Consider the following 27,853-nt stretch of genomic DNA (forward strand, 5'->3'; position numbering starts at 1 on the left):
AATTAGATAAAAAGCAGAACATTTTCTTTGGCTCATATTTGTATTATAGCTGAGGAGACATTTGTGAATGCTGCTTGTCAAATGACTTAAAATGCATTTCCCAGACAAGGCCAGGACCTTTGGGATGTTTGATCTAATCAGATGGTTCTGATTAGTTCTACACTGTCAGTGTTGTCAATATTTAATCTGCTAACAGTGCAATCCCTCGTGTCAGTGGTTCCCCTACTAACTGTTGCACTGACTGGGATATCCTCATATGGAGTACATCTGAAAATCCTTGGCAGTAGATTGATGACACCTGCTGTTTAGTAACAACCTGGCACAATCTAGATGCTGGCTGAGTTTGGTCGAGCAGCTGATCCAGTTACAGCAGAAATATTGAGCACTTTACTACAATACTGATGAAGGGGAAAAGGTGGATTATTGTTATAAACTGCTGATCTACTCCTGATCTCTTCTTTCTTGTGCTTTTAGTAGCCACCTGTGCTGGGCAGTCAGTGCCACAATGATGTGATGATGATACCCTTTAACCTTTATTCATTTTAAAATGTTTGTAGGTTTCCTTTTGATGTATCAGAATCCAGAAAGGGTACAATGTCACTAAAACCAAGTCGAGTATCCAGTAAACGAGGTCAAAGAGCAGAAGATTATCATCTGTAGTGATGCTGTGCTGATGATTTACACACTTGACGCCTGACGGGAGTGGAAGACAAACACTTGTGATGCTGAGCGGTGTCCAGACTGTGCCCAGATAAACACGATAAGTGTTAAGCGTTGACATTGAACTGATAAAATATTTGGCATCTCTCTGTTGCAATTCACTCATCTCGTGAAAGGCTGCCAGTAAAACTGACAACTAAATTGTAAAATCCTCCAACCAGATGCCAGCAGGCTGCACAGTACAGGATGTTAACAATAAACATTTCACCCAAAACAAAGCTGTTCTGTTGAGGTTTATCGGCACAGACGTCGGCTCTGTGGGCTTCTACACTTATTTGTTGTGTGTTGCACCAGTGGCGAAAGACACACAGACTATGACAAAAATGACTGAGTAGCACACATCATGTCTGGCTAGTGGACTAGAAGCTAGAGATGCTGGCAGGCTGCCATTTGGGATTTCTCAGCCTGTGAGTGTAAACTGCGGTTGGGGGAAGTAAAGTACTCTCATTAATGTGCCTTTAAAGACTTTTTACCCACACTGCTCCACTGGGACTTGATGTACCGGGTTCCTTAATTAATTTGAAAAGCTTTGTATACATGTGAATGATGTGAACACTTCAGGAAGAGATGACTAAAAGCAAGTAAAAGCCTCACTTCAGTATGTACTGGTTTAATGTATTGCTTGAGTAGAGAGCTAGTTCTCATATAAATTAGTTCCACATTATTTACAGTCCTTCAAAATAAGACTCAACCTTTATGTACAAACATTAACATTTAAGATTAGCAAAAATCTTCATGTACAACTCTTAGGGTTTTACCAAGGAGGTTAAAAACTATGTAAAATGCAGAAAATTCACAAAAACTCTTTAAATTTAAATGTTTGTTTTTCTTTTGTAACATCTGCTTAAACTGTAAATTCGACAATGGTTCACAAACTAATTCAAATGCAGATATAACCTCACGCGTGATTGTACTTGCTCGAGGCTGTCCAGGACAGCACATACTGTAGAAACGCCTTCCTCCTTTAGACTCGGTATCTCTGACCAGCCCACGTGGAGGAACGAGAACATCTCGTTTGTGTGTGGTGTGTGATCGAGGGCCGAGTGAGGACTGATTCTCACTCATACAGGGGACCAGCTGTGTGAACAGTGGTTGTGATAAAGCTCAGGTGTACTCACACTGGTGGCCGCAGCCTGCGGGACAGTGTGCACTGCTTTTCAGCCAGTTCATTATGTGCTCCAGATGTCCACCGTGGCTGCAGCCCTGACACCACACAAACAGACCCTTCACCACATGGTGGCACACTGCACATATACTGGCGCACTGGTGGCACCTAGAGAGGAGATGGAGGGTGCTTGTCAGAGCGAACACACAGGAACTCTGAACTCTCCTTTTTACATATTGTTATAAATTAAACAAAGACAACATGACATGATCATTTGTTTGGACAGAGTCAGATTAACTGTTTTCACCTGTTCCCATTTCTTATGCTAATCTACATTAGCCGAGTGCTGGTCAGAACCTCATACTAAGACTTAACGTCAAGTAAACATTAAGATTAATGGGGATACAGTGTTTATACCTGTCACATATCCAGCCCTTGTTGCTCATTGGCCGTTTGCAGTTGCTACAGTTGATGTGCAGTGTTGTAGACGCCTGGTTCAGGCAGGTGATGGCGCTGCATGTACTCAACTTGATGACCTCATTGGACACGTTCCATAACTCGAACCGCTGCAGCAGGTCTATGTAGGACATGTACCAGTGTTCCTGTAATGGAAACAGAACTTGTTGAAAATGTCCTATTTTGTCTTAATGGGTGTGTCAAACTGAAATGTTGTGATGGAATTTTAGGAATTTGCTGTTTTAGTAGTGTGTACGTTTACAACAGACATTTATGAACCGTATCACAGAAATTAGCTGAGATGCAATTAATCGCTCTGCGATCATTCATTTAATGTTAATTTAAAAAAAACTTTGTTGTGGAAATAATCCATGCGTGTCTGAAACACAAACACTCTTGTCTGCTGCGCTCAGGAAGACACCAGTGCCCGTTTCTTTTATCTGACCTGGGTCAGGTCATCAATCTCTTTTCGGATCCGTTCTCCCAGGACGATGAGCACAGACACAGCCATCTGCACATCGCCCTGCTCGGCGTAGTAGCTGAGCATCTCCCGCACAATGGGGCAGAAGAAGCTGGCGGGTAAGTGTGGGTTGTACAGCGGCTGGGAAATGGAGATCAGGGAAAAGGACTCAATGGGTGTCAGACAAGTGACTTCTGCCTCATTGCCGCTGACGTGTGGAGAGTCGGCCTTGTCTTGTTGAAGGTGCTCGGGAGCAGATGGGTTATCCATGATCTCGTGGCGCAGCTGGAAGGCCTCCTGGGGCAGCATGTACTCCTGCTCTTCTTTTATGACAAAAGGAGCAGAGATAATAGTAGACAAAAGAGTGCTGAGTATGGAGGCGGTTATAAATAGCAGGTACTGACGTAGGCAACTCTTTAGTTTCCTCAGAGATGGGACTGTGACTGACCTGTTTGGTTGTCATGCTCCATGGAATAGAGGTCATCGTCATCTAGCTCAGCATCACCGAACATATACTCAGCTTGGCCCTCACTGCCCTCAGTCTCCTCATTTTCTGAGAGGAAATTAAATGAATGGATTATTTATCCAAGGGAAAAATCTCAAAAAGACAATCAGGACAATGAGGACATCGAGATCCTTTAGCTTTAAGTGTTTGAATGACTCACTCACCTTCATTATTGCTGATGTGCGAGTTCCCGGGATCCAGGTGGATGTTGTCCTGTCTGCTCTCACCTTTACTTCGCTCCAGCCTGCTCTCTGTGCCCATTCCTGAGCCCATCTCCTTCATGCTGAAACTAAAATGCGCATGAGCATCACATGTGAGGATGTGAATAACTTTCATGACTGTATTGGAATCGCTTGCCGACAAGCTCATTTACCTGTTCATCAAAGGCATGGTGCCCAGTTTACTGAGGTTGTGGTTTAGACCAGGCGCTGTGAGGTTTGCTGGATCAGAGAACATTATTCTCAGCATTGTCCATGTTGTAGAAACCTTTGTATTAAACACAGAAGTCAGATTAATACTGACACAAACCCAACTTTAACTGGAAGAAAGAGCAAAGAATGTGAAGGAAAATTTCAGTACTGCATTAAAGAAGTTTTGTTCAAAGCAGAAACAATTAGTCATTTTTGCCAAAGTGTTTTGTTTTTACTAAAGTGGTAAAGATTAAGTGATGGCAGCTTCTCATATGTGAATATATGCTGGTGTTTTGTGTTCTGTGATAATGTGTTTTGGACCATTATTTGGAACCAAACGGGACATTTTAAGACATAAAAACAAAACACCACATATTTGTTCATGTGTTGATCTGTCTGACCTGAGGTCTTTTGAGTTCCTGGGCCACCTTAGCATTGTGATCGCACAGCTCAGCAAAAGGCTTCCCACTGAGGAGGTAGAGTTGTGCTGTCTTTACAAACCAGTCCATGCGGTTACTATCCAAGTCTGTCTCAAAGACGCTAAGAGCACTGGACACATTGGCAAACTGTTCTGTTGGGTCGGGCTTCTTGAAGAAGAAGATGGGGTAGCGGCGGTCACCTCCGGGGTAAGGCTTTCTGTTGGAGTCGCTGCTGATCAGACTCTCCTTGGCTGCAAAGGCTAAATCCCCAAACAGTCCAAAGCACAGACCCTCAGGGTTTGCCTTGTCCACGGGACGAGTGGCGTCCTTAAACATATGTTGGTAGAGCGTACTGTCCTTCGAGCCAGAAAGCAGAAAATGAGGGTCATGTTGGTGGCGCCACACGATACCAGTGGTCACATCCTTGTGCTCTTCAAAGGTGGCAAAGGGAATGAAAGGTCTGCGAACGTCCCACACGTAGATGTTGTGGTCCACCATCATAGAACACGTGGCCAAATGAAATTTCCTCTCTGGACGCCACTTAACCCGTGCCACTGAGGCAATAGTCTGCACACAGTAGATTTCCTTGGCTCGGTTAGTTGTCATGTCCCACACCTTCACCATCTTGTCCCTTCCACCTGTAGCCAGCCAGCCTCTATAACAGGAAAGGGTTGAAAGCCATTAACAAGCATAAAAACTGAAACTACTCTATGTTTAGAAAACCTCTTGCAGTGACATAAACAACCTTACAGAGGAAAATCTGAGACTTCTTACTTAGTTTGTGTTCTCACCTGTCATCAGGATGCCAGTCACAGCAGAACACGGGGCCAGTGTGGGCAGTAAACATTCGTTCATAACGGTCCGGCCGCCTAATGTCCCACAGTTGGACATTACCATTCTCAAAAGATGCAGCAAATGTAAAATAATCCTTCATGCTGAACTGGACATCCCTTACACTCTCTGACTGACCTACAAGAGAGGAAGGGTAAAAAAGCTAATTACTATTCCCATTAACAACTACATATTAAATATGAGGGTGAAATGAGTAAAGTTTCATTACATGAACTGATAACAAAGAACTGAAGACAGTTCTGTGTTATTAGTCTAAAATAAAATTATAAACAGTTATAAAATAATTTTTACTCTATCTCCTAAGAAATAAACATTGCACTGAATTTGGCTACAGATATCAATGTTTAATGGAAATAATTACAATTCTAATGCTGATCATCACATTCTCTACCTGAGAAAGTGCTGACAGACTCCTTCTTGCGCAGGTCAAAACACTTCATGAAGCCATCCTGAGAGCCACTAAGGAGCATGTAAACCTCGGTGGGGTGGAAGCACACCTTGTTGACTGTGCGTTTGTGCTCAGTAAACAGCTGGTCCTGCTTGTTACGAGAGGGTTTTCCCAGGTTCCACGTAACCACTGCCCCATTGGTGGCAGCTGTAGCCAGCAGGTTTTCCTCCATCTGGTGCCACATGACGTCTGCACAGCTAAAGTTGAGTGAGGGTTTGCGACCCACACGGAGGTTCAGCTTCTCCACAAACTGCTCCTCCTCCAGTGCGTATATCTTGAAGATATTACGACCAGCAACCACCACCTGCGTGGCATCACGACATACACTGATGGCGTTGGCAGGGGCGTCCAGGTGGCAGAACATAGTTCTGCCAATGATGGCATTGCTGCTGAGGGCTGTTGTAACCCGTGACATCTTCTCCATGTTCCTGAAGGAGTAAAAAGGAATTATTTTATTCTCACAATCGAAGACAGTGAAAGTGACAGAGATAACTGAGCAGACCACACATTCACTTGCTCCAGTAAAAGACATCTGACATCAACAATGTTTTATGATTGTACCAGAAGGTGGCACTATATGAAAATAAAATATTAGATTTATAAGGGCTTCGGTGTTAGGGAGAATGAGTGGCATGGCCTAACAAATACTGTAAATTAATAAACAGGTATTATATATATTTTAACATTTCAGTCACAAAAATGACTGTAGTACTTACTTGGTAAAGAACTGCTGGTCCCTTTAATATCTGCAGCAGAACAGAGTCCTCATGTGCTCCCATGAGAACCAACTTGCTAATGAGAGATTAGCATGTGTGAATCATCCTAAATGGGTTTATATTTAAGAAAGATATTTTACATCTACAAAACAAAAACAGTCAGAAATGATCAGTTCTGCACTCTTTATCCAACAGCTATAATATTCACGAATACTACTGAAAATAATTCATGATACAACTTACACATATTTAATCACAGGCCTCTTTTCTGTACACTTTTTTTTCTGGGATATTTTCTTCCCGTCTTGGAATATAGTTGCCTATTTTATACATTAGTTTCCTTTTTTATATTTTATACTTTATATATTATGTGTGGTTGTCTTTTTGTCTTGTGCCTTTAAAAAACAAACAAACCTTGCACGAACTGTCATGTACCTGTGTAACTGGTAAATAAAGAACTTAAGTTGACATCAGATAGATATGATATGCTTTTACTGTGTGTTTAGGCCAAACTAGTTTTTGTTTTCCACTTGATAAGTAGTCTAATCTAACAACCAAGATCGCTACACATAAAACGAAAATAAGATCTTTTATTGGAGAAATTTAATTTGGCCAATTTCAAGTTGTTGATACTGTCAGATAGTCATATAGTTCACCTTTAACACGTGTGTATACCACACTGAAACTCTGCAAGACTGAGTTTTTAATGTGAATAACCTTCTTCTTCGTATTTGTAATGGATTCATTGCTGCTTGGTTAAATCCCAGCTATATATTTCAGAGCTCCTTCACGGCGCTCACCTGTCTGCAGGTATGTTGCCTGCAGAGAACTAAATTAAAGTACAGTGAAGCTGCACATAAACATGACTGCAATGTGATGCTAATGCTAACTGGCTAAACTAGCTTCCGAGTACTTTGGAAAAGACAAAATGCACACGACAAAAGCTAAGTTTTAAACGTATGTCAGACAGTTATACGTATGTCAAAAATGTATCGCATTTACTAGCAGTGCATAAGAAAAGTAAATAATTAAGTATTTTAAGGGACAGACCTTGTTGAACTGCTGCTCAGTGCTTGCGGTACCGGAAGTAGTATTTAGCTGTCCTCTCGCGAGATTCCCGTATGTTGAATACGGAAGCATCACGTTACTACAGTTCATTTAGGAGTTTACTAGAGGTTATGTATCAGTTTCTTTGTTTTGTTTTTGTTTTAAGTGGTCACAAACAAAACGAAACGAGCGGTCGTTTTAATCAGAGTAATCCAGTTGAAGCTGATATATAATGACACAATGTGTTTGCAGGTGATGGTGTGAGCTTGCTGCAGCTGCTATGAGTGCTCTGTTTGCCTGTGAGGATCCGGCCACATGGAGGAGAGTGTATGAGAAATACTGGGGAGTGGTGGAGGCCAAGGCCAGAAACAAGAAACCTGGAAAGCTGCTGAACCTTGACAAGTGGTAATCCCCTTTTTCTTCCCAGTAACAGTTAAATAAAACCTAATTAGTTTAGTTTTGTTTGACTAGTAATTGTGCAAAAATACAATGCTGTGTGTGCAAATCATTCTTGACCTTGGGTTATGCTGCACAGTTGTTGAGGGACAAACATCTTATAGGATTGTGTGGTAAAATAAGAATCTAAACATCTAAAGTGCCTAAAACATCTGCATATGTATATGTGTTTTATATGTAGGGATGTATTATATGAATTTAGTTGAGAGGGTTGGGGTTCCTTTGGGCATTAGATTACTGATCTGAGTGTATCTGTGGCCAGGTATCAAGAGGAGCTGCCCACACTGATGTCAAGTCGACCTGACAAACATGTCACTCTGTCAGAGCTCGTGAAACTGATGGAGTGGAAGCTCACTGTAAGTAGAGTGTAGTCACTAAATCATAATAATCCTGAAAAGTCTAACACACCCACACAAAAGATTTGGTTACACTGTGACAGTTATTCCTACTTTAGACACACAGTAGAGCTGTGAAGTGGCACTAACAGTCCAGCAGCTCTTAGTGCATCAGCTGTGTCCTTGAGTGGCGCCGTGTGCTTCTCTGCAGAGAGGGAAGTTCAGGCCGAGGCTGCAGCAGCTGGTGGCGTCCAACAGTGAAGATACTGTGGAGAAATGCTCCAGAAAGGCCTTCAGCCTCCTGCCCGATGTGCAAGCAGCAATCGCAGAGCTCAGCACCCTTAAAGGCATCGGCCCAGCCACAGCTTCGGGTTAGCATAGAGTTTCTGTTCTGTTTCTCATGATGATACTGAGTCTGCTCTCAGCTAATTGATAAAAGCTTAAGAATTCCCCCTCAGTGATGCTCTGAGAGCACAAAGTGACTACCTTCTCAATGACTGCACAGAATAGTGCTCACACTGGTGGCCTCAGTGTCTGGGACACCCTGCTCTCTGTTTCAGTAGTTTGTTTGTACTTCATGGCTGCATGCAGCTTGGCTTGGGTCTGAGTGTTGGTTTCGTTCCAGCTGTGTTGGCGGTAGGAGCTCCAGAACAAACTGCATTCATGTCTGATGAAGCCATGGAGAGTGTGCCGGGATTAAAGCCCATCCAGTACACAGCCAAGCACTACACTTTGTACCTGGGCAAGATGGTTGAGCGAACTGAACAATTAAACAAAGGTGAGGCAATGACGGGCAGACTTGAGGTAAAGTACTGTAGGCTGTTACAGTGTTGTAGTACATCTGTAAATTAAAGCATAAAATTGAACTTTAAGTTAAAGGAATAGTTCAGATCTTTTAAAGCTGGCTCCAATATAAGATTGAGAACATGTATGTGACGTCAAGACGAAAGCAGCCTCTACAATCCCTACAAAGTAATATAAATATATTATATAACTGATAATAAGTACCCACTCCTTACAAGTAAATCACCTAAATCATCACTGGCTCAGACAGTTTGTTAATTGGAGATCACCTGAGTGCGGTGAATGAGTAAAAGAATCTGTTACTGGTGGATCAGTAACTTCAACAGACTAACTAAGCTCAATAGTCAGTATCCTTTAAAGTTACAGAGTAAACAGACAAATTCCCTCGAGACTTTTGGTACTAAAAAATCCCATTTACAGTATTTGTGTTTTTTACAATGTGGCTCAAAAAGAAATTTTCTGTTTTACAATATCAAAAACGAGGTTTGATGCAACTTACACTGACACTAATCATCATAAAAAGACACTTTATCATTAGAGACTTTTGTGTTCGGCATAAAAACATCCACATCTAATCTACTGTGGAACAATAACATCCCGAAGGAGTCCCCTTGATATCGCAGTGTAGATTCATATGGCGCTCCAGTGCTTTTTATGAGTTATATAAAATATTTGATTTGCCTTGTTGTCGTATGGTGCTGTACAAATAAACTTCCCCTTGATATTCTGTGCTGATACCTTTCAGTGGATCCCCAGCAGGACTGGACGCCCCACAGGCTGGAGCTGTGTTTGTGGGCGTTGACCACAGCTGCACAGCAGCAGCTCCCACTTCTAAAGGACATCGAAGTTAAAGGCGGTGGTGGAGCAGAAGAGTGCACACACCCCGACGCTGACCAGAGACCAACAAAGAAACTTAAAATACAATGAAAACTGCATCTACTCTAATATACTGTGTATAGTATAGTTTTTAAAGTATATTTTTCCATAATAATAAAGCCTATATCTGAACATTTAAGATTTGCTGTTTTTTCTTCTTCTTTTGTTAATACAAAAATCTACAACCATATTTTTAAGATGGGTTATCCTTTACATGTGAATAAAAATTATTAAATGAAGAAACTTTACTGTATTTTCAAATATATTCAAGTTTGGTATAATGCAGTTCAAACAGCTGGATGCTCTTCGCCTCGATGCCAAATCCAGGCTGAATTATGATGATGATCGTTAGTGAAATCATTTTCCTTTTATAAGGTGAATTTAAGACTTCCATGAATATCAAGGAATCAATAAATGTTCAAACAAGTTGACAAAAAGCGGTGGGATGTTGCCACAGTATTGTTCTTTATTTATATCATTTCTGAATTAAAGCAAAGTACAATGAACAGTACAAAATAAAACAAAATATATTCATATATATACAATATAAAATGGTTCCGTTCAGAACATTTAAAAAGTACAATAGATTGTGAAATAATTAATGAGGACTTTGATATAAATTATCCATATGTAAATTTAGTTTTCCTTTAGTTTCCTTGTGACCAAGAGAAAAATAGCTTCTGCTTTTTCTTTTTGTAAACGCTGTGTTGGTCCAACCTCTTGTCTGGTCTTAGAGATTGAACCTCGTAAGCTTGGCACCATTTTATCAATACAAGTAAGCAGCTCAAGAGAAACTACCACAGCAGCACAGATATGACGGCTTTTGATTTGAAACCGTCGGAGGGAGACGACTCACATCTTAAGAAACCACCTGTGATATCTGCGTGACCTTAAGTGGCTCAGGCAGTATTTGTGAACGTGAAAAGAAAAACTGGGAAACCAAGACTTTAGAAATGTTACAAACCAAAAATGCACCCCCATCTTCAGACAAAAATCTATGTTAACCACTTTGTCATCAGTGGATCTGTACATCTGTGCTCTAAGACAGACTTGTTTCTAGCTGTGGCAGACAAAATCAGTGATGATCCACCTGAAAAAGTGGCATATACAATAAAGTGTTAAGTTTAAATTGAAGTTATGTAGATGGACTGTGGACAGTTTTCACAGATGCACGTTTAGTTCAACGTCTGCACAGTTGTTTGGTAATTTGTGTACCTGCCAGTCACTTTTGTTTAAATTTAAAATCTGACCCTGTTTACACACCAACATCCAGGATCATATGGGACTAAAGCCAAATGTACATTTGGGGACACTGGTGTGAAGCTTTGAGAACCCCTAACCCAGCATTTCAGGTTAACCAACAGAGTGTCTGCACTGGTGAGCATCCGACGACTCGTGTTATAAATACACCTCTGAAGCTACAGTCGCCTCCTTTACCTACACACTCCTGCAGTGACAGGTGCCCATACGTAAGTAGCACTAGACAGTAAGAAAAAGCAGCCCGGCCGGCTTGTTGGCAAGCAGCAGTTCAGAGCAGCTATGCTTGTTTGCCCTGTGGCGTCTTTCATTTATGGATTCTGTGCATGAGCGTGTAGGATGAAACGTACAGCTAACAGCAAAGCAGCCTTAGGCTTTTTTACTGTGACAAGGCATTGGGCATAACAGCACAATGGATTGGTATAGGGAGGTGATGACTGTGGCAGTAGAAAATGGGTCAACTAATTAGTTAACTACATTATTATTAGATTAAAATGCCCATTTATGCTCAAACAGAAACAGCAGTCAGAGAAAAGTTGAGTTCGCACTGCAGTATTAAAACTGGTCGAGGTGGATTAACCAAACGGATGGATCACATGTTATTGAAAGGCTGCTCCCTTGTACTGCTCAAAAGAAACATGTCACTTGGAGACAGCAATTAAATCAACATCATGCAGCCTGTCAGACTCGTTAATTAAGGGAAGATATCCTGTTTATGGTCTGGCTTTGGGATCTGGTGCATTCTTGCAACAACCACGTAACAATCTGACACTGGGGGTGTGAGCATGACATGACGTTGAAGCATGTAGAGGTTTGATGATGAGCGCCTCCGCTGTTGTCTCTCGTTTCTGCTGTCCCTCAAAAACCAAAACTGTCACATGCTGTCAAGCCAGAGGATGAAAGTCAGGCCTCTATCACTCGTCTCCTTTAAGCTGAGCTGCTGTCTGAGTGTAGCAGAGGCTTTTATCAGATGGGAGGTGACTTTTCTTATAAAGGTGCTGCGGTTGGCACAGGCTCAGGAAAAAGTCAACTTCTTCAGAAACCTTTTCTCCCCAACTTTTAGTTAAGGACAGACGCGCTCCTCATTTTCCCTTCTGACGAGGATGCTACTGTCTGCTCTGATGAGATTTGTGTTAATAATAAACACTGAACATTTCACTCTTCACAAGCGGTATCATCGTTTGAGATTTTGGGGGGAGAAGCCTTCAATTTCAGTCCTACTTCCAGGAGGAGTAAAATTCACAGTTAATGTTCTACAAAACCATAGCCATTTACTAGCCCTTTTACAACCCTTCTGGGTTCCTATGAATCTGAAGTTAAAGAGGCACATTAACCTCCTCTTAGGCATCTTCTTTATCTTCATTATAGGCTAATAGGGTATGTATGCATTATTTATCAGTGTATCTTTGCTAACCTAAGCAATAATACATTAATTCCTACCACACGCCGGCTGATCATTTCTGTTTTTAATGTATCTGGAAATGGCTTATTCTGGCAATTTCATGCAGATTCCCCTCATTTAACACCCAGGCTTGTGTTACTACTGACAGCTTCATGTGGAAGCAAATGCTCAGAACTCTATTTATGTCCAGCTATCAAAATTGGCAAATGCATATTTTCTCTCTTCCCAGGCAGCCAGTGTACATTCAAATGAATTATTGATTGACAAAATGGAACATAGCATGATTAAATGTAAATCCTTGCCTCAGCTTTCCGAAAGCCTGAATCTCTCTGGAGATAATATATGACAGAAGACCTGTCTATGATTTATTTGCCACAAAAAGCACCGCAGCACGGCGTCCACACACTGAAGGGGAGAGTTTGGGGATGTGGGCACTTGAAAATTTAAGCTGCATCGAATCCAAACAGGTCAGAGAAACAAGTTGTAAAAATAAGTCGAGCTACATGTAAGCCCAGGATTTTACAGGCGTGTACTTGCACAATTTGTCTTCTTTCACCTCACCTTGAATACTCACATCAAACAAATGATGTTTGAACACAGAGAAAAATAAAAGTTGACTGAAGATACCAAACATCCTGTTTCCTCTGTATTTTTCCTCTTGAATTAGTTCTTTCTATGGCTTATTTTGTAAAGCACTAGAGATTTATAAAATCACTTGAGTCGTCTGTGGTCGTCAACATACCAGGGTATTTTGCCTCATGGACTATTTTTCAGAGGAGCCATACAGGAGTTACCAGAAGAAAAATAATCATAGCATTAACTTTGCACCATTTGAAACCGTTCTTTTTTCCCCCAAAGAGAAAAAAAATACAAATAAATATACTCTTGGTTATGAACATACAATATACACATCCACTATCAAATGAAAAATGGGGACAACTTAATAACACTCTTTTTTTGTTATAAGTACATTCCTTTACAAAAGTATACAGTCCCTAAGAATGAGAAACTGAGGTATAGACTGGGCCTGACAGAGAGACCCCAATGCCCTGTGGGACGCGAAGGTCAGAGGTCAGGTGATGACTCGTTTGCGCCCTCCCCAGTTCAGTCTGTAAGAGCGAGAACAGGCAGAGGCCAGTGTGTGTGTGTGTGTGTGTGTTGTTCTTCTCTTCAGTTTGTCTATGCTGACCTACAGAATCAGGCAGTGGCTGCTCTCAAAGACAAAGAGAAGTGTGTGAGTGAGTGAGTGAGTGAGAGTGTGTGTGTGTGTGTGTGTGTGTGTGTGTGTCTCGCTGAGAGCCACAGAGCATGACATGGCATATTTTACAAGGTGCGCCTAGCAAGTTGGTGGTTAACGTCTGACACAGTAACAGGAGTTCATCTGCTGAAGTGACGACGTCCAAGAAACTTCAACAGTCACAATTTTTTAAATAATTCTTTTTCTTTCCACTCCTGTTACGCAGTAGCTTCGACTCCTCATCTTCGTGTACTGTCTGTATATGTGAACTATGTTTCTGTATCCACAGTGTTGGTATAATGTTATGAAAAATTATATTTTAAAATGATGCCCTCTTATTTTGAAAGACCACACAAAGTGAAAATGACAGTGACGCCTTTAACCTCTTCGAAGACAACGGAAACCAGGTGAAATCGGACACTTAAAACTTTTTCATCCATTCTACCTGCAACTGCTTCAAGAAGGAAATTTCTTTACGTTTGCATTTGGGGCAATGAATTACGCTTTTATTTTCCTTTTACTTTTCATCAGGCTAGAGATCACAAACTAAAACTCAATTTGAAGAAAACATCCTGTTAGTTGTTTTTTTTTCTCTTATTGTTCCAGGAGCTTCGCAAAAAGCACCAGTGAGCTGTGCGAGTTGCGGCAGGTCAGTGAGGTGAAGGTAAAAAATATCATAATTCATTGGTGCCTCTGTTTTTAGTTTTATTGCTGCCCCAAGAGATAAACATGCTCTTCCTGAAATTCTCCTGTAAATATTCTCTTCAGCTGTCATTTGTTGCACAGCCTAATGACTCAGATTCAGGCGCCTATTCTGCCTATGTGCTTTCAAGCAAAACACTGAAATCCTATAAGTTTAAGGGCTGTTGCTGCAGCTGATCCTGATCTCTGATCTTTATGAAAGACAGTTAATTTCTCCAGCACACGCTCCTACTCCCTTTAATTCCTTTTCACAGGAGGGATGAACTTAGATTCCTCTTACTTCAGGTCTCCGTGTGTATGAAAGACGCACTCAAAGAAATGACTGATGCAACATCTTTTTTAAAAAGCCTCTAAAAAAAAAAGAACGATGGCTAAATGCTCACTGACAGTTTAGCGCTGGTAATGTGGATGACTTCAATGTTTATAAAAAGATATAGTGTTCCTCAAAATGGATCTGAGGAACTGTCACCTGTATTTGTTGCTACTGTAATCCCTCTTTAATAAAAGAGATATATTTCTTTGATTTGCAAAGTACCTGTAAAAAAGAATTCTTGGTCGATTTTAGTTTTGAATGATTTCATATCATTTCATTTGGGTCTAACTTGCAAGAAAATGGGAAAAGTTAACTATGGTTGAGGGGGGAACCTGTGTTTGGAACAGTCAGTGTATGTAAAGGAGGGTGTGTAAGGGGGGCCGTCATCAGGGAGGAGGTGGGATCTGCACCCCCAGCAGCTCATAGGCGAAGATGTTCCAGAAGATAGCGAAGAGGAGGAAGGTGATAAAGGAGAAGACGATGACCCACCAGGAGCACTGCTTCTGCAGGCTCTCTTCGTAGCTGCGCAGGATCAGCAGCCCCATGCTGATACCGACCACGGCCCCCGACAGGTGCGCCATGAAGCTGGGCTGGGGGCCCGAGGAGGGCAGCGGCGGCGAGAAGCGGAGCCAAACTGCACGGCCAACCTCCGAACTCACTGAGGAGGATAGAAGAGACAAAACAAATAGAATCAATGTGAAGAAATCTGCTCCTAACCAAAGAGGAAGTATCCACTAGAGACTAGAAACCTGTGTTTCCAGAAAATCTAATCATTTTTACAAATACACTTCCAGGGGTGTTGGTGTGAACAATCTGACACCATTCTCATGTCTAAACTAACACTGCAATGCTACAGCCAGCAGCTAGTTAGCTTAGACAAGTTCATATAAGTTCACGTGCAGAATTAGTTTCCTGGACAAACCCAGATGTTTGACATGCTTCCTGCCTTTGTGCTAAGACAATTATCTGTCTTGCAAATGAACATATACGACACATGTAACAATCTAAACTACATAATATAATATAGACTAAAGCTCTGCTGTTAATTCTTATCTCATTGATATGGTTCTTCAAACACAGTTAGAAGATTTGTGAATCTGAGATAAAGTTATGTTGAACAGCGCTGCACTTTCATTTTTAAAATTATGCATTTTAAAAATGAAAGTGCATTATTTTAAAAATGAAAAATGCTAAAAATTTAGCATTTTCATTCATTTCTTTTTCATTTTAAACTCAGTTTTCTAAAGCACAGGGCTTCAAATGTAATTGACTTCATGTCAATACCTTGAGATGAGTTACAGTTGTGTTTATTCTAATCAAGTGTTTTATTAAAGCCCAGTTCTGCAGCCAAATAAAGGTCACAGGAGAATCCCTCTAAAATTAGCTTTTAAATGTTTATTTGCTGCCCTTAGAGTCTCTTCAGCTGAATAAATACTAAACACCGACAACACAAACTAGAGCAAATGTTAATTTAGTCTTTACACCAGCTGTGAAACATTTTATTTTGAAAAATCCAAATGTTATATTCCCTTGTTTTAGAAAATGCTGAGGAGAGACATAGCGTTCCAGCAGAGACTCGCCACTCTCTCGGTTCGGGGGCGGCAGGCTCAGGACAGATGGAAGGAACATATTGCTCACTAATGAAAGTCGCAGTGTATCGGCCTTCGTGTGGAGAAAAAGGACAAGTGACTCAAATTCTTTGAAAACAAAGCAACATGTCCAGTCAGAGAGCCTCTCTCTCTGAGCCATTATCTCTGATGACTTAAGTAGCACGTCTGATGCTCAGCTTTAAGAGGTTTTTAAACCCCATTCAGATGTTAAATCCTCTGTTATTATGCTGAAGTGTGAACAGTCTGTGGACATTAAACATGCTGGAAATAAAAAGGTCATACACACGTTTTTTATGATAAAATGACAAATTCAATATAAATAGCAACAGCAGGACAGCAAGAGTAAATCTGAGGGAACTTACTGCAAACCAGCGCCAGGATCATGCGGAGCAGCTTGTACGGACAGCGCATCCCGGCCCAGTTCTGCAACAGCGAGTCAAAGTGTCTTGTCAGCGCAAACAATCACAACATGAGCAACCATCACATACAGTGTATGTGTAGAGTAGCAAAGGTTGGCAAGAAACACCTCACTTTCTACCCTGTGGACATATTTAGACCAGAGAGAAAGACAATCCATGCACTTACAGTACACAAGACAGAGATGTGATTATACACCTGGCTGCTCTCCACTTACTGGTTCCAACTCAGTGGCACTGTATTAATTAGAGCTAAGATAATTTAACAGAAGGAGAGAATAGGCCAATAAATCGCTCTTGTGATTCTTTGGGGTAAAAAAGAACAATGACATCCTGACTTAGACTAATACGTTTATTCCGCAGGATGAATAATTGCAGCAATCACATCCCTCAAGTTCCTGACTGTGGGACTGTGACCCAGTGCCAGTTTGCTCTCTTCTACTCTCACCGTGGGAAAAGAATGAGTGCCATGGAGGAAAAGAAATGTATCAACAAAACTTAGTGTGATCACACGTTTAAAACAAGCACGGAGTAGCAGCAGAGTATTTCTACAAATAAATGATTAATAACACAGAGGGGAGAGGTCAGCACAGTAGTACAGAGCTGAACTGAGTGTGATGTGATGTTGCTGCTCTCTGATCAGAGGCAATTTGCTTTGACGTGCCTCCACTCTCCCAAGAGGACAAGGAGGGCAATCTTTAAACAAAGGACAGCCGATCCATTTTGTCTGCTACAGATCTTGTTATCACACTGCTGACGCTGAAATGGAGAATTGCTGAGGGAACCTGACTTGTGTGAGTCCGCCGCGTGAGGAGCAGAGGATCAAAGATGATGGGAATGATGATGATCAGTAGACACAAAAATAAAACATCAAGAACTGTGAGGGGAGAGATACATAACAGTTTAAATGTTAGGTTTGTCCACTATATTGACTTGATGTCCACAATAATGAATAAAACTTTCCGGAAATTGTCTTTTGAGCAATCCAGAGATGATAGTTGACGACTGGACAAGTTTCCAAACTCGTCAAAGCAGAACTAAGATATGCCTTAAAGGAAGTGTAACAAACCAAATAAACTGTCTGATAGCTGCTACAAGTACACAGCTTTACAGTTACACAGTCTTTGCTTTGGGCCTGTCAGTGCACTTTGATTTCTATCCCTGCTGGCATCTCAACCGCCCACAGTGAACAGCAGCATTAGTTAAAGTGATTCGTCAGATGTAACACTGCCTTGAGAGTTGAAGAGAATGCGGAAGGCATTTCACACAGAAACCTTGTGACAGAAACACATGCAATTAAATACTGGAGGGGGGGGGAGCTGTCTCGTGCAGCATCAAGGGAATTCACGGCTTGTTTTTTCTTAATAATGAATAAAGAGATCCTGACATGAGGGGGTTCGCATGAGACTCTGTGTAACAGTTGATGAGAAGAGTGAAAAAAGACAAAGCTTTAGCAAAGTGAGATCCAGGAGGAAGGTCTTTATGGGTGTGCTGCTCAACAACAACCTTCAGTGAAAGTTTTGTCTGATGACCAGATAAGAGGTCACGTGGCCTTCTTCCAACATCCACAGGGCAATGGAAAGTGCCTGTCATGGTGTGACCCTGCTGCAGCAGGAAAAGCCTCAAACTTAGCATCTGCTGGGAAATAAATCTAAACAAAACTGTGAAGTGTTGGTCTTTCTCGCTCACACCACGTGGAACGGCTCTGACATTTTGTCTCTATTGAAAACTGTTTTCAGACGTAACAATGGAGGTGAAGATGATGATGATGGCAGTTACCATGACAACGTTGGCCAGATGAGCAGAGCACAGAGCGTAGACCCCCCCGGACCCACCCACCACTGGAGCCCGCATGTCGGTGATGGACACTGTCAGCGAGCCTGCAGAGAGAAGCAGAAAAAGGGAGAGAGGGAGAAACATTTTAAGAGAGTGCAGACGTAAGGGACAGGGAGAGCACGCAATGCAGGGAGAAGTGTGTGTGTGTTGTTAGGAGGAGCGAGAGAGAGAGAGAGAGAGAGAGCAAAGGACAAAATTTTAGAGCAGGGGGAAAAACAAAGAGAGAGTCAGATTACTCATCACGCAGCAATTCACCTTCCTCAGAGCATTTTTCTAAAAATCTCTTTGTAAAAATCACTGTTTACAGGGGCTGTGCTACATCAGCTGACCTTCACATGCCCTTTCATTTTACACCCAGAACACACGAGTGAGTTCGGGATGAACATGCACAGTGATGTGAACAGTATCATCCAGGAATTTTCTATATATAAGCAGTCTGTTAAAACCGTAGCAGATTAATTATATTGGAAATGAAATTGGACTTTCCTTCAGGATGCTGCAATTTAAAAAAAGGCCATCTTAAAAAGGTATCTGATCAAAGTACGACCAGGAGAACACAGGGAGACACTGGCGAAGAGGATAATTTCCAATTTGTGTGCTCTAAAAATGCCTCGTGTTATATTCATGAGCGGAGTGTAATCTGGGATATGTAGATATGGACAAAAGCCAAATGTGCTGTTTAAGAAGTTATAATTTTAAACAGTGCAGTATTGAGCCGAGCAAGCTGTAGAAGTTTAGCTATTATACTCTATTGTCAACATACAAGGATGATTCAAGTGGAACGTCTGGCAAAAAATAGGTTGTAGAAATGTCCCCCACAGACATAACTGCTTTGTTTAAAGTGTACTAAGTATATAAAGGTGTAAACCTGCATGAGTGCACCTGCAGTCACTGCGAAGAAATAACAGGAGGGTTTGCAGTGACTTCCTGAAGTAGGACAGAATTCCAAACAGCAGAAATCACATTGCACAGTCGCTCACGAGGGCAGCGTCAGCCACTGTTAATTATGCAAATGAGCTGATAAGGGAAGCGGAGGAGGCTGATAAAACAAAACAGGCTCTTTTTAATCGCAGTTGGGGTTTGCTGGAGTTGTGATCTCAGATCTATAATGCATGTTGTAACATTCGTATTCTGTGCGTGTGTGTGTGTGTGTGTGTGTGCCGAGTACAGAGTAAACAGTCTTAAAGAATGCCTTGTCAGCCTGTGGTGGCAGTGATGATCATAGAAAGACAGATGGTAATCTGAGCGCGTTCCTGAGTCGTCCATCTCTCGTCGCTCCAACACCTATGGACTACTGCGTGGATTTATGGGGCATATGAAGGTTGGTGCTTCAGCAAAAGATTTGAGGAGATTCACAGTGCCCCATTTTTAGTGGTTCCAAAAAATTGCGATTACACAGTGTGGCATACAGCGTGTGGTCTCTGATCTCTTCAAAGTAAAATAAAAACTGAAATGGAGCAACTTCTGCAGCGGCAACATCTGAATTTTCCTTTCAGCCTTTCCCAGTGTCTTTTGCAGTTAATTCATTTCTTCAGTGCTTTAGACTTGGGATGAAATATTGATAAAATAATATGAATGATATTATCTGGGGTTTTAATATTTTACTTGCCTAAAGATTCTGTATAATGAAGTGGTGTTTTAATTATTTATTTCAGTGTTTTAACAGTGTGAAATGATCACGACACCCTTTCTTCCTCTAAAAAGACCATCCCAACCTGGTTAGTGCTGAGCAGTGCCGATGCGAGTAGTGATAGTGAATCAAAACAGTGAAGTTGCAGGCAGAAAATTAAAAATAAAAGGGGTGAAAGACACTATAAAGGTCTTTATAATGTAGCTGCATAGTCTGTAAGCTCTCTGTGGATCTAGCACTGCTACCTCCTTCACATTACACATAACTAGTACTCTATGTTAATGTAAAAATATTGACTAGAGTAGGTTTAAGAATAGTGAAGTGTGCTGTTTAATTACTAAAATTATAGTTAATACCAGTGCAGGCCACATCTTTGTAGTAGATAATTGTCAGGGATGTGACATCTGTGGGTGAGAAAGAGAAGTCGACCTGAGACCTCCAGCTCAGAGGAAGAGACAGGCTCCACAGGGAGGATACAAACTGCTCGCTCCTCCTGCTCACTCTGCTTTGGTAGAAGCTTCAAAATACAGTATGAATATTAAACAGGCCTGTGATGTGGGCTCCCCTGCTTAGGAAGGATTTAAGATTTAGGATTCTTGCACTCAGCAGGAGCTGAGATGTGAGGTGTACGATTATTTCAGTGCCGAGCTGACAAGTTCCATCTCAGGCTCAGATTATTTATTGTTGCTCCATCCTGAAGTCATCATCAACATCCTCAAATCTTTTTGTGAGCCTTGCAACATCCTCAAGTGCAATGCAGTGAAGACAGTACAAACGTTATATTCTGTACAGAGTATGAGTTAACTATACACTCAGGGCTATACTCTATCTACCACAGTTTCCTGTTATCCCCGGTGAAGCTCTCTGTCAATTCAAAATTGCTTCACCATTACCGTTACTCCAGGCTGCCCTTAAGCTATGGGTCAACTTTGTATTTTCAGTCTCTCTGGAATAAGGTGCACACAAGGGGTGGTAAAGCTGATCTGAGAGCAAAGTTTGACAGTGCCTGAGGCTGCAGGGCACTGTAGCCACTCCAGTGAAGGCTGTGTCGGAGCACAGTACATGCTGCAATAAAAAAAAGAAGTAATCTAATGCTTGAAGAATAGGTATAGGTATACTGATAGGTAAGTTTATAATGATGCTAGTTTGTTAAATAGATATTTATGACACCAATCAGGACTTGTGTGTGTATGAGTAATTATGTGTGTTGGCTAGTTAAATCTACATTAATTGAATTTGGTGGGGGGCAGGTGCTATAAATGCAACACTGGCATACATTAAATTTCTAACAAAAGCTGTTTCTGGGTAACTACACTGTGTGCGCAAATATTAATATGCATTGTGTTGCATTTCTTGCTTAGCCAGCCAATAAATTACTCAGGAGATGAGCATTAAAGGACAATGAATGTTTATTTATTCCGGTTGATTCAGTGTATTGGTACAAATCTATGAGAAAAGTCCCCCCAGACTGGCCAAATTTATTTTGTCATGATTTATTATGAGGAGGAAAAGACTTTGAAAGAAAAGATTTGTTATTGAGTCCATTAGGATTATCATTTTGAAACAACTACAACATCTGAATAGAACCACCTGAGCTCACAGGACTGTATCAGTGAGGGGAAATCGCTAACCGTCCAGTCTGTGGGATTGCTGCCGTTCAGATTCAGGTTGTTGTTTTGTACACATTCACTCTGGACGGATCTATCCTGTGTGCATTAAATCTTGTGGCGCTGCACAGAGATGTGCTGTAGTCAGCACTCCTGTAGTCACAGAGTTGCCTCTGTGGGCTAATAAACCAGAGATGTGCCTGATCACATTTATTTACTAAGCCACAATAAGAATAGAAGGACACTGATGAAATGAGAGGGTGAGTGGGTCCATGACGAACAGCGATACAAAAGACCCAGTCAAGGTCTAATCATTCAGAACAACAGGTTTTTGTTCTGTCTGTGCATTTGAATATTCTACTGTACCTACAGGAGAACCAAAGTAGAGATGTATTCGAGTTTTTAGTGCATTTTGTTCTGTGAGGTTCCCATCGCTTGTTAACTATCAGTTATAAATAGAAAATATAACAATATCTTGCCGCTATTTATTTTACAATGAATATATTTCTACATACTGAAATAATACTGAAATAATTTGCACATAATTTGAACTGTTAAATTTAGTGAAAAGTTAAAGTACAGTAGATGATAGCTGACTGCATTAGCTATTGACTGTACTTCATTAATGGATAATACACATATCTGACTGAAATGATCCGTTCAACAGATGATGTATAAAAATAAGCAAAACAAAACAGAATAAAATAAAATGTCTAATTCTGTATTATAATCTTTCACATGCATGGGATTAATATTTATTTTCTAATTGTTATAGAATTATTAAATTTAAGTGTCTTACATGTAATAAAAAGAGTGAAAAATGAGATGGGAATTTGTCCTTCACTGGTGACCGTTTCCTCCAAGTGGAGCAACAAGACTCGTAATCAGTCCTCATCCAATCATCCATCCAACATATTCATCCATGTCCTCGTTGCCTAAGCTGAGTAGCAGTGGGTGGGAGGAGCTGAAAGCCCTCATAGGAAATGAAGGCAAAAATGAAGTCTGTAAAGTTTCACTATCTGTCGTGTCAAGCTGCGGGGGAGCATCCAAACTGTCAGCATCCTCAAAGTGACAAAACGCTACGCACCTGCGCTGCTGCAGTACAGTCAGAGCAGATCATTAGACGAACAACTTCAGTGACAAACACAGATCCAATGTCGACACGCAACGCGAATCAGGGCATCTCTTGTTTACATGTAAAAAAGAACAAAAACAACAAGGCAACACCAAAAAGGAAACACAATAGCAACACAATTCCATTTCCTTTGAAGTCAAGCGTGGCCCTGGAGGAACGAATACAATTAATCATTTTCATAGTGTGCCAACGTGGCCACGGCAAACACACCTTGCCCTTAGTTTCCTCAGGAATTGATTCCGTTTGTCGTAATAGTTTAAAACCACATCCAAATTTGCCACATGAGGAAAAAATATGATAATATTTATACTACTTTACAGCCCAGGGGGCATCAGGAAAAATCAATAATCTCCACAAGTCACATCCTCACAGCTGCTGAGAGGAGACCACTCAGCACAGCGCAGCACCAGCAGTCAGGGGAAAGTATAATCATAGCCGATCTTGGTGAGTGTGTGTGGGCATATAAGCATGCCCGTAATGGAGGAAGCAAAGAGACAAAATTTAAAAATTATTGAGAGTCTATCTAGTGACAGTGAATGGTTTATGCTATGAGAGAAGCTGCAGTACAGTTTGAACAAGGCAGTTACCACTCACCACTGCTTTATCACTACCAAGCCCAATAACTGACCTTAGGTGGAAATTACTCGAATTCTCTCAACATGGCAAAGAAAAAGAGCATGAAATCACTTCCTGTGTTCAAGGTTATCAAGTCACATTGATGGCTACAGGGAGCGTGATGTGGTTCTTTATCTGAGAACCTTGGAACCAACCATGAAAGTAAATGGAATATAAACCGAGCAGAGAAATGAACTCCTCTGACTCTAACAGAGTGCCGGAGAAATATTGCTGACCTGGATTGGCCTCACAGAGGAGACGCAAACAGGAGACCATAAACACGGTGAGCTTGCTCCACCCAAATGGGATCCCTTCGATGAGGCTGCATTAAAGTAGAAATATTCATCATCCTCACTGTTATTAGCAGAGCTGCAGGGGGTGGCTGTAGAAGAAGTGAGCCTGGTGTCACCTAGGAAGAGTTGACTATCGGGTGGAATCGAGGGAGGGGTGGGGTTGGAAATTACCATAATCATGGTGGAAGGCTCTGCACCGCACCAAGGTCACCCTGCCTCCTCCTCAGTGCTCGGTTCAGCTCAGTACCAGGGGAGTACATCAGAAACACAGAACCAGGTTCTTCAGCGCTATATATGCAAACACTAGAGTTTGTATTAGGCTGGTTTGTTTCTAAGATTGGTTAAAAAGACAGAAATCTGAGGTTATATACCGACGATGTTGCACAGTCACGACCACACACTCCACTAGAAGGCCTTCAAATTAAGAGTCAGCAAGGAATAATTGGTATTCAGTTGGCAATAGCAACACTGTGACGACTCCACAGCTTTCACAGTCCTGACAATGCCTCCTGTTTTCCGCAGCGCTTCCTAGATTCACCTCCAGCCAATAAAACCAGTGGGTTATTCAATATCTCCTGAAGTGAGTCAGAGCCAAAGTCAGAGTCAGAGAGCGAGTCACATCCCTCTGGCACTGACAGATTTAACCAGCCCTCTGTCCTTCATCTCTTATCTTTACCTACATCTCCACCTCATTACTTCAGTTTTGATGCAGTTGATGAAGGTGGAGCATCATCACCTTATATGACTCAAAACCCACAAAATACTGTGACTGTCTGCTCTGTAACTAATATGCTGCCATTTTGAATTCTTATTTTTTATTATAAATAATTTAAATGGTCTGTTTTGGAGCTAAAGCTATACTATAAATCCACTTCTCATAATTAAAAAAAACATCTTAACTCAGTAGCCGCCCATTAGCTTCTGCTTTCTTGAACTTTCAACCACATGTTAAGTGAAGTAATAGAGTGATACAAATAGATAAATGGTAGTAATAACAGAAATAATAATAGGTACTAACTCGGTTGAATTTATTTGTTGATTCCATCGTACTCTTGTATTTCTAAGCTTTTGGGATTTCCATGGAAAAACCTAACTTCAGCAGCTTGTGTGCTTTGATCAAACATCAACAAAATCGATGATAGACAAAGTCACTTCTGGCAAGGCACCAAGCCGCTCTGTTCACTGGCAGCAGATATAATCATATTTACCCAGCCTAAATATGAGCAGTGCGCTTTTAAAAAGCACCAATCAGTTATATAACAGGAGTGCAGGAGCTGTAGTATAAGACGGGCAAAAAAAAAAAAAAAAAAAAAAAGACGGTCGTTTAGAAACTGAATTGTCTTTTATTAGTGTGAGAGAACGCAGAAACAATCACCAGGCTTAATTAGGAGTGACAATAGAGCAAGTCTCATGGCCGCAACAGAAAACTGACACCACCGCTGTCCTGCTTGATATCAGAACAACATTAATCAACTGCTGAAGGATTAAACATTACATGCAACCTGGCGCGTCACTTTTAAGTAATGGCAAAATCAACTAGCTCGCAACAATGAGGTTAGAATGACATGTAGCCATTTATCACATTTCCATTACAAATTCCCAACAGGCCTCAAACGACATCAGGCCACATAACTCTTCCTCCCAAGAATATCCTAATTAGTGTGAGCACAGTGTTTCCTAATACTGGCAGCCTTATTACAGTAAACTACCAAAAGCAGGTGATGATGAGGTGTTCATTGTTCCCATCGTTTCTGATTCAGTTATTCAAGTGAATGTGCAGGAATTTGTTCACTTTTATTTATCCAGAGACGGCGGTGGAAGACGTTTTTAAACAATTTAGTTATGCAAGAGTAGCAGTAGCAACACTCAGTTACAAGCAAAAGCAGAGAAAGTAGTAATACAGCTGAAATGATTTTTTGATTATTTAACTATTTTGATGACTAATTAATCATTTCTATACTTTTGACTAATGATGCCCTAATAAGTATGCAATATTTTATTATTGATTAAGATAAAGCTAAAGTCTACTGCATGATGTAGTGGAATAGTGATGGATAATATTTTATCAAATGACAGCAACACAATTCAATACAATACAATCCTGTAGCTGTCGAATAATTTGCAGTGATGTACAATTTTAATTACTTTCTTCTGGAAGTAGGTGGTGGAGGAGCAGAAAGAAGCATATAGTGGAAATATTCAAGCAAAATACATAAAATTAAGTATAAAGTACTTCAGTAAATGTACTGAGAGTAGAGATATATTGTATTGTTTATTTACCGCATTTCTAATCTATTTTTACTGCATTAAGTATGAATCTATGTTTATAAAAGCCCACCACAAAAAGCATGCCAAATTAATTGCTATGATTTGTGGCATTATTCTGTTTAGAGAATATTCCACTCGTATGTCTGTGTCCTCATTAAAGTAAACAATGAATAAATAGATAAACTATAACAAACCCAATTAAGCTACAATGAATTCTTATTTTCTGCAATAGCAAACAATAAAGAGAAACAACAGGTATGCAGGACACGTGACACACTAACCAACAACTTTGTCTATTCTTAAGAAAGGTTTTAAACACATTTCTTTACAACTAAAATGTGAAGAGACTGACTTTCATCCACACTACACAAACAAATTGTCTTCACAATAATGTGATCAGATGTTAACGTTTTACTGTTGTCACTCTTAAGATTGCAGAATTGTCTATTACAAGCTGTAGACCGACAAAAAAAAAAGATACTCTAGCACTATGTCAACAGTAAAACCTCATCAACACACTGATGACTGAGTGGCTGAGACTAAAGCTCGTTGAGGCTGCTAGAAGATTTGGAGTGTCTTAAATTTAAGGTGTTAGAGGAGGCATACACCCTGAGGCTCACACGGGTCTAGGAGGAAAAACATGGTGTTCTGGCACCTGTTGACGTCCTAAAGCACACGAAGAAGCTGAAAGAGTCGCTGCCCCGAGGGAAGGAGAGCCAGGAGAGAAAGAGGAGCAAAAAAAAAAAAGAAAAGAAAAAAGGAACCCCTGCTGTTTCTCTTTAATGTGGAGCTGCGATGAAATGTTGAACACCACTCCATGTTTAACATTCATCTCGTCAACATAGTCTGAAATTCTGACTGATACTGTTCTTATTTCGAAACATGAAATTCAAGTGGAGCTCTTCATCTGCTGTCGGTGCAGCGCAGCCACGGTGGATTACTGAGTGGATGCAAAATGAGCAAGGACAAGATTCAGGGTCAGAAAATAATTACTGAATTGTTCCTCTCGTCGGCGCACGTCCGAGGACAAAATGTACAATGTCGTGCTTTATTTTCAGACGGTGCTCTTCACAAGATTTACGTATGTTTTTATAGCAACAGCTGACCTAACCTGATTAAAGAATGTGAAACTAATTCATCTTTTCTTTAACATTGCAATATTAATTTAAAGGTTATCACATTTCTGCAGTGAGAGACATGAGACATGTCCAACTGTGCCAAATACTCACAGTATTTGAGGCACTTTCAAAAAGCACACGAGAGCTGATAGCAACCGCCGACATTATTGAACTCATGAGCCAGAATAAGACTGCATGAATATAAACATGAGACAGCCATGGGCAACAAAATGGGGAAGAAGGAAAAATCAAGAATTTCCCTGAGTAATCTGAAGCAGTGAGCAATTTCTAACATCCACAAGCAGAAATTAACAAAGACTGGGGGAAAACTGCAAAATGCAAAGCGCCAGGGAGGAAAACACAACGTAGAACCAACGTCTGTGTGCAGACTCACACATATTAAGTATGTCAGTGAAAGAGGAGTGGGTGTTTGGAAGGAGGCACATGAACAAACGGATGCATCCTATGGATGCACGTAGCACGTAGAATTTACCGTGTTCTTCATGAAAAGATAAACGTCTCCAGCTGTGTTACCATCATGGCATAAGGTTTTACACTTTGAAATTAATAATCTTTTAGCAAACATGCTATTGGAAGACAAAATTAACAGTTGCTGATTATAGACCTATGTGTATGTGTGTATATATATATATATATATATATATATATATATATATATATATATATATATATATATAGCTATAATAAGTAGTAATAGTCATTTATAAAATTAACAATGTCAAACACTGTTTCTAATCAATTTGTTGTTAAAAAATCTGCTTTTGTCCAAAAACATGATAATGTT

The 27,853-nt window shown here is 40.7% G+C and overlaps 3 protein-coding genes across 7 annotated transcripts in view; 1 reads left to right on the forward strand and 2 right to left on the reverse strand.

Moving 5' to 3' along the window:
- Nucleotides 1-48: 48 nt before the first annotated feature.
- wdr24 (WD repeat domain 24) lies at nt 49-7,195 on the reverse strand. 5 transcript variants are annotated; one of them, XM_026351064.1, is made up of 11 exons: nt 7,142-7,195; nt 6,092-6,197; nt 5,319-5,803; nt 4,867-5,044; nt 4,058-4,730; nt 3,620-3,732; nt 3,411-3,535; nt 3,190-3,294; nt 2,727-3,061; nt 2,243-2,427; nt 49-1,993 (listed from the first exon to the last, which is right to left on the reverse strand). In XM_026351064.1, the coding sequence occupies exons 3-11, from the start codon at nt 5,797-5,799 to the stop codon at nt 1,825-1,827; spliced, it is 2,364 nt and encodes a 787-aa protein (XP_026206849.1). In that variant the 5' UTR covers nt 5,800-5,803; nt 6,092-6,197; nt 7,142-7,195; the 3' UTR covers nt 49-1,824. The 5 variants fall into 5 exon arrangements, with proteins under 5 accessions (XP_026206849.1, XP_026206846.1, XP_026206848.1 ...); XM_026351061.1 differs by having other exon boundaries at nt 2,727-3,064; XM_026351063.1 differs by having other exon boundaries at nt 2,727-3,064; nt 6,092-6,167; nt 7,142-7,174.
- On the forward strand, nt 7,175-9,748 carry zgc:112496 (uncharacterized protein LOC541336 homolog). Its single transcript, XM_026351132.1, has 6 exons — nt 7,175-7,266; nt 7,391-7,543; nt 7,857-7,950; nt 8,141-8,300; nt 8,555-8,707; nt 9,479-9,748. The coding sequence occupies exons 2-6, from the start codon at nt 7,419-7,421 to the stop codon at nt 9,658-9,660; spliced, it is 714 nt and encodes a 237-aa protein (XP_026206917.1). The 5' UTR covers nt 7,175-7,266; nt 7,391-7,418; the 3' UTR covers nt 9,661-9,748.
- A 3,380-nt stretch (nt 9,749-13,128) lies between these two features.
- The window catches only part of rhbdl1 (rhomboid, veinlet-like 1 (Drosophila)), a 32,582-nt gene continuing 17,857 nt past the window's right edge, over nt 13,129-27,853 (reverse strand). The window contains exons 6-8 of the mRNA XM_026351113.1: nt 18,326-18,426; nt 16,493-16,553; nt 13,129-15,178 (exon numbers count right to left, since the gene is read on the reverse strand). Of these exons, the coding sequence (XP_026206898.1) occupies nt 14,907-15,178; nt 16,493-16,553; nt 18,326-18,426 (434 nt within the window). The 3' untranslated portion in view covers nt 13,129-14,906. The remainder of the gene's footprint in view (nt 15,179-16,492; nt 16,554-18,325; nt 18,427-27,853) is intronic.

Source organism: Anabas testudineus, chromosome 19, assembly GCF_900324465.2.
Source record: "Anabas testudineus chromosome 19, fAnaTes1.2, whole genome shotgun sequence".
Taxonomy (NCBI): Eukaryota; Metazoa; Chordata; class Actinopteri; order Anabantiformes; family Anabantidae; genus Anabas; species Anabas testudineus.